This window comes from Hyaena hyaena, unplaced genomic scaffold (assembly GCF_003009895.1).
Source record: "Hyaena hyaena isolate Hyena2069 unplaced genomic scaffold, ASM300989v1 scaffold_164, whole genome shotgun sequence".
NCBI lineage: Eukaryota > Metazoa > Chordata > Mammalia > Carnivora > Hyaenidae > Hyaena > Hyaena hyaena.
In genome coordinates this window covers 939,650-946,458 of record NW_024080796.1, presented here as the reverse complement: position 1 = coordinate 946,458, position 6,809 = coordinate 939,650, and the positions used below count along the sequence as shown (strand labels likewise).

Here is a 6,809-nt window from a genome sequence, read left to right as displayed (position 1 = left end):
ACAATCTGATTTATTTGAAAATGTGGCTTTTCCACTTTCCACGTCTAAGGCTTTGTTCACTCATACAGAACTAAGTGGAAAACAGCATTACACTCAGAACCACATAAACATCATCTGAGATGTGGGCCTAAATTATCAAGATATTTGCCACTTCATGTTGTATTTGTATAAATAGGACCATAATGCCAGGTCAAATACCTCAAACCTTAGTAAAGCACACTACAGTTCGACTCAATGAATAGCTATGGAAGTTTTCTTTATTGATTGCTTGATGTGTAACAATAATTGGCATCTTTTTCACACATTACAAAAAAATTATACTTGGCTCAGTATGCAACCTTTTAAGCACAGCCGTATTAACAGAAGGAGGAAAAAAAAACTATTCTACCCAATACAGCATTTACAAATGCACAAAACATGCCACTTTGGCTTGTATATGGTCTAGATTAAAAAAAAATCTCTTTTTAACATAAATAAGTTAGTATAATTTTTCAGTGTCTTTACAGAGTTATGTACACAGGTACACTTCAAAGGGTTTTGTTTCATACACAACACAGGCAATGGAAAAATACTGTTTAAAGATGTAGTATCCATTTCAGTAATTCCACGTATGCTTTTCTCTATATGCACTTTACATTAAAAACACCATTTTCTTGGGGCCAATTAACAAATAAAATGAGAACCTTTAAATGAAAATTATTTCATTATTTTTATGTGAAGTTATTTAAAGATCTTTAAAAAATAACCAAGGTATTAGAATTATTTCGACTGTGTCTACACGGCCTGAAATCCAAAGAAAATTAAGAAATCTTCTCAACAAACCTGATAAAAATTAGATGGTTGAATCTGAGCATTCAGAACTCCCCCCATACACCCCAGATATTTGCCCAGAATTACCTGTTAGGATTACCTAATTGCTGAATAATTAAGTGGTAAATTCCAATTTTAAGAGAAACTGGGGGCAGGAGGGAGGATAGCTTTTTGCTTAAAAAAAAAAAAAAAAAAAAAAAAAGCCATTTGCCACTACATAACGGAATCAGAGCTCCCAAATGAGAAAAGGCTTCGTGTACAAAAAATTAGAAATTATTTGCAACCAGTGTTCAAATTTGGATTTTTTAAAAAAATGAAATATTATCAGTTTTCACTGAAAGAGACATTACATCTTTAAAGAAAACATTTCAAACCCTTCCCCAAAACTGCTTCTCTTCATGCAAGTCAAATTATTTTTCTCCTTGCTCTAAATGGAAGCAAGCTCTTCAGAAACCCCCCCATGCCAATTCCTCAGCCCCACCCCGCCCTCCCTCCCACCCCCCCCCAAGTTTATGTGCTACATAAAAGGTAAAAACTATATACACAGGTAGTACAATGAAGCAAATAAGGAAAAACCTAATTGCACAATGCTACATCCAATGCTTTTAGAGGCAGATCATTTAAGAATGCCTAAAAGTTTAGTGTTATTGTGTTGTTGCTTTTCAGTGCTTATACAGGATGTCCACTCCATGGAGTCAGCGATATGTATTTAAAATTTTTAATTTATATCTTCCTTGCTTCATCAAGCAGTGATGTATCTGACAAACAAGGAAACGTGCTCTTAATTCTGCAAAAGAAACAAGAACAAAGAATTAGGAGAAAAAAAACACTAGACTGGCATTACCAGTAAAGTACAGGAATTATTTTGTCACTGTCTGTGAAATACCTGGGTGATGGAAAACAAAGTGTGCCCTCAAAGTTGGTGACCACAGTCCTCTCCATCCAACATTTCTTTCACTGGATGTTTCACTTTCCTCTGGGTTGTGTATTTTTGTTTAGAGGAGAGGGGTCTCGACAGCAGGGAGCTGTGCCCCCCAGGAGACATTTGGCAGTGTCTGAAGACATTTTTGGTTGTGACGCTCAGGGTGAGAGGGTGCTACTGGCATCTGTTGGGAAAGGCCAGGGCTGCTGCCAAACATTGTACTAATGTACAGAACAGCCTCCCACAACAAAGAATTATTCAGCCCAAAATGTCAATAGTGCAGAGGTTGAGAAACCCTGGTCTAGAGAATCGGGGTGAAAGATAGTAACAAAGAAAGGAAAATTAAGAAACTGTGACACTTAAGAGTATCAGAGTTTTCCAAATTTGAAAACTAGTGGAACTGTAACTTATAAATGCTCTCCAAAGAAAATTCTATTAACTTTTCTTCCCAAAATATTCTGGTTTCTTAGTCATATGCAAAATATACACAAGAATGCTTTTGAAGAGGTCCTTGCCACTGAACTGGCAATATTTACTAACAAAGGCCTCTCTGTATGTCAGAATGGGACCAGATCAAAATCCAGTAGATGTGATGCGCGGCGGCCCATCTGATGAGCTAGGCTGCAGGTCACCAACCACAAGTCCCAGACTGCAGGTGGCTTCAGAAAATATTTTGCATCCACTTTTCCCACTTCGTATACAGCTGTAATCTTGAAGTTCTACAGTGATGTTCTGTATAAGCTTTGAAAAATGCCAGATGTGTGTGAAGAAGTCATATATATATAGGACACTATGATTTAGAAACACGACAAGCTTGAATCTTGCCTTAATCTCTAGGTTCTTTTACTTTTTTATAAACGAGGATTTTCAACACCAGTATCAACATCTACTAAAACCTCTTTTATGTGCTAAGCTGTGAGTGCATTTGGGGCAGGGGGTGGGAGGGGGGGCGGAAGAGGTCATGGTTCTCGTGGGTAAGAAGTTTACAAACTATTAACATATGCACTTTGATCATTATGGCCAGCCAATCGACGGTAAACTGAGGGCTGAATTATTCAAATTAGCTGTTCGCATTGACCACATTTTAGTAGATGGAAGAAATCTCCACTTCTCTTCTGTGGGGCAGACCTGCCTTCGCCGGCCCTTATGACTATTAACCATTTCCCCTGAAATATCCAAATCATCCCGTTATAGCACAATTAGCATACACATGCTGACGTGGTCCTGGATTGCTTACTCCAGCAGAGTTCATTTAACTTCTGCTTTGTAACTTCAGAAGTTGTAAGAAATTCTGTAGGAACCTTAGTATTTTTGAGGTTTCCAGCTTGGTTTTTTTTTTTTTTTTTTCTTTAAATACACGAGGTTCCTTTCCTGTTCCCCAAACTTGTAAGGAAACAGGGAAAGTGGCAGTTTATGAAAACAATAAAGATAAAAAGCATGTAACATATTTCTCTATTCCCATTGCTAACCATCGGGTTAACCAAATAGGAGCCATCTGTACCTAACTTTTCCCTCAAATTTTAATCATTTACTTGCCATTTTCCCACGTATGGCTCGAAATCTGTTACAGACTCAACCTGAATCCCTGGGAAACGAATTCTCATGAAGTGGGATGGAGGCCCGCCCCAGATTTTGGTCGCAGGGGGAAAGAACCTACTGTCCCCCAACGTGTTTTGGTGGGGTGCACGGGGAAATGACCTTCCTACCCAGTGGGCCTTGGTCACAAGTACTTGCCTAGGACGCTTGCTCTAGTCATTCCATGTTTCAAGGAAAAATTATGTCAGGAGTGGAAAGTGTGAAGAACCGCAGTACCCCGGAACCCAGTGATTGCCCAGCCTTCCCCATTCCTATTTTTTGACCGCACAAAACATAAACAAAACAAAAAGCCACAAGCTCTAATCTGCCAGCAACCACTGAGATCGGGTTATCTTGGGGTCTGAAAGCCCAATTCGGGCTGTAAGTTACTTTGCTCCTAGCAATGGACCCACCGAGCTGTTTACGTCTGACGTCTTCTGAGGCCCGGCTTCTTGGGCGTCTGCTCCACTGAACCCGCGTTCGGGGAACCGTCTGAGGCATTCTCTTCTGTTCTGTTGGCTCTTTTGTTTTGAGGAGAGGAATCTAAGGGCCGGAGGGAATTTCAAAAAGCACACACACAATCTTTATGAGAAAAACAATGGCTGACAGAAGTTCGCACAATAGGCAGGGGATGAAAAACCCACACCTCCACCCACAATCCTGGATCCGTCATTCCCAGTGGCCTTTAGGGGCACAGAATGGGGTTGTTTTCACAGAACAGAAAGTGTATTCTACGCCCCAAAGCTCTCTGTCCATTGCGAAGCCGGAGGCCGTGGATAAACATCCTCACGTCACAGACCCACCGCTGGCTGGCGGGGAGGAACTGCCCTGTTTTCGGTTAGAGAAATTACCAGATAATAGCATCCCAGGCTCCCGACTTAAAAATAATAAACAGACAAGCGGGCAGCCGGAGAGCATTTAAAACCCCAGATTGGGACCCCTCGCTCCCCACAAGCCAAATCGGAATACGCTATCAAAAACAATGAACATAATAACAGTAAATTTTTAAGAGCGGCGCTTGAGACCCTCAAGCAGGCAAAGCGGTGCCGCGGACGGGCAGACGGACACTTCCTGCCTGCGGACGGGTCGTTACCATCTGCGGCGGGTCGCTTCCTGATCCCGGCGCACGGCTCCGCTAGCCCCGTCTGGCCGTCCGACGTTTCAGTCTTTTGGTCAACCAGGTGTGTGTCCTCTGAGTTCGCCTGGGACCCCGTCAGAGGCACCGCCTGGCGGTTCCCGCGGACATCCTGGCCCTCCGGCGCCGGCACCTTGCAGGCGCCTTTGGGTGGCCGCGGGGGTCTGTAGTAGAACTCGGGCAAGCTGCCCTTCTCCACCTCCTGCCACTCGTACTTGCCCTCCAGGGGCCTGTGATTCTGGAAATCAAAATTCCACTTGCGCTGGCTCGCCTCTTCCATGTCTCTGCAGTGCTTCTCCAAGTCCCGGGTCAGCTCCTCGTGGCTGACCGGGCCGAAGAGGCTCCTGCAGGCGGAGGGCTTGGGGTGCTCCGCCGGCCTGGCGTCCATGCGCTCCAGGCTCGGGCTCCCGTTCGACACTCGCACGTTTGACATCTTCCTCCCGGGTCTCCACGACCGCCTCGCGCGCGCGCTCCGGACACGAAACCGCACAAAACCAAACGCCCCGACCCAGCCCGCACCCCGCTTATAAGCCCTGCGACTGCGCCCCGAGCCAAGAGAAACAAACGCGGACAAGTAACTGCCCGAGCGTCAGGGGCGCGCTGGCTCGGGGGCGGGGGGGAGGGGAAGCCCCGGCCGGGCGGTCGCGAGCCGCCGCCGATCAAGTGTACCGGCGAGCGGGAGGGCGGGGAGGGGCGGGGCGGGGCGAGGCGAGAGGAGGGGGTGGCGGAGCCAGTCCAGGTCCGGGGCTGCTGCGAGCCCGCGGGTGCCGCCGGCCGAGCGGCTCTGCAAACCGTGGCGGCGTCGGAGTCGCGGCGCGGCGAGGCGCTGGGGAGAGGGGCGGGGGGAGAACAACACCCCGAAAAGACGAGCCCCCTTTTTTTAGTTGCCCAATATGGCGGTGGAAGGGAGGCTGACGAAGAAGAAAATGATTGACACCGCGAGTCTATTTAAACAGAGGAGGAGATCCATTGGTCGCGGCGCCGGGAGCCGCCCCGCCGCGGCCGGCGAGCCCGGCCTTAAGGTGGCCCCGCGCGCGCGCGCGCCGCCTCCCCGCCCGCCCGCGCGCCGCCTCCCCGCCCGCCCGCGCGCGCCCGCGCCGCCCGGAGCCCGGCGGGTCGCGTGACCGCCGGAGGTGCGCCGCCGCCGGCAGACCTGCTCCGGCCGGCCCCGCAGAAGTTCCGGGCGACACAAACACGCCGGCCCAACGGCCGGGGAGCCGCGGAGGGGCGGGGGCGGCGCGGCCGCGGGTCGGGGCCCCGCGCGGCGCCGCCTGGCGCGCCCGCTCCGCGCCCGGGAAACCGAGGGGGCTGGATCGCAGGGGGCCGCGCTGGCGAGCGTGTTTTCCCGGCCCTCGCCGAGCCGAGGGGTGCGCGCCGCTGGGGGCGGAGGCGGGCGGTGGGAGTCCGGCCCCCCGCTGGGCTCTCGCCGGTGGCCCCAACCTCTGGCACTGCGGGCGGGGGAGCCCCCCTGCCTGCGTGCCTCGGCTGAGGGGGAGCAGTGGTTAGCTCACCCTTAACCTAGAAGTCTCTGCTCTTTTGGGGGGTGGGGGGGGGAGCCTGGGGAAAGAGGCCACAGCGAACGTAGGCGCAGCATTTATAATCTAGTGTGAACCCAAGCTCTCCCTCAATAAAAAGAAGGATTTCAGGATTAAAAACTCGACTGGTCTCCCAAGTCCCTAATAAACTCTATAGCTGTCTCAGACACGGGTTGCAAAAGCGAGGTGACACCCCTGACCCAGGTTCGTGCTTCCCGAGCACACTGAAGGCCACTGACCTGGGCTGCGTGTGGGAACTCGGCTCCTCTTTTGTATTTTTCAATTCTTTCCCGGGTTGTAGCAGTTTCCTCTACCTGAGTCCCGCCGCCAAATACAACAGCTCCTTCCTTCCTCCACCTTTCTCCCCCACCAGAGTCGCTGTTCCAACCCACCCAGAGCAAAAATTTAGATGCACGTGAATGCCTTCACAGAGCTGCAGGTCGTGGAAGGGTGAAAGTAATCTGAAAGTCCAGATTATGAAATGATTCATAAAACCACCACAACCCTGTCCTCGCCTCTGATACTATTATTTGGCCGTTTCTCTGCCCCCCTTTGCAGCTTGCAATTATCTACCACTATGATCCAGAGCAGGGTGGTGGGAGGGCTGTCCGTGCCCGAGACAGAGCTCAAAGGGTCTTGTACTGTCTCCGGACTCCACCACGCGCCCATACGCATACTCTTGGTTTGGGCCAAAATGGATACATTTTACTGGAGACTAGTCTCCTTCAGTTCTAACAGTACACAGCAGCAATGTTTTCTTCTTACGCATCTATGCTACAGATGAGCTTGATTTTTAACTTGTTTTCTTCACCACGTATTGTTCCCAAGTGTG

The 6,809-nt window shown here is 49.4% G+C and overlaps 1 protein-coding gene across 1 annotated transcript; it reads right to left on the bottom strand.

The window, feature by feature from the left end:
• Positions 1-239: 239 nt before the first annotated feature.
• Positions 240-5,405, bottom strand: CDKN1B (cyclin dependent kinase inhibitor 1B). The gene is made up of 3 exons (XM_039239965.1): positions 4,401-5,405; positions 3,721-3,850; positions 240-1,597 (listed from the first exon to the last, which is right to left on the bottom strand). Exons 1-2 carry the CDS (start codon positions 4,873-4,875, stop codon positions 3,729-3,731), a joined length of 597 nt encoding a protein of 198 aa, XP_039095896.1. The 5' UTR covers positions 4,876-5,405; the 3' UTR covers positions 240-1,597; positions 3,721-3,728.
• Between the last annotated feature and the right edge of the window lie 1,404 nt (positions 5,406-6,809).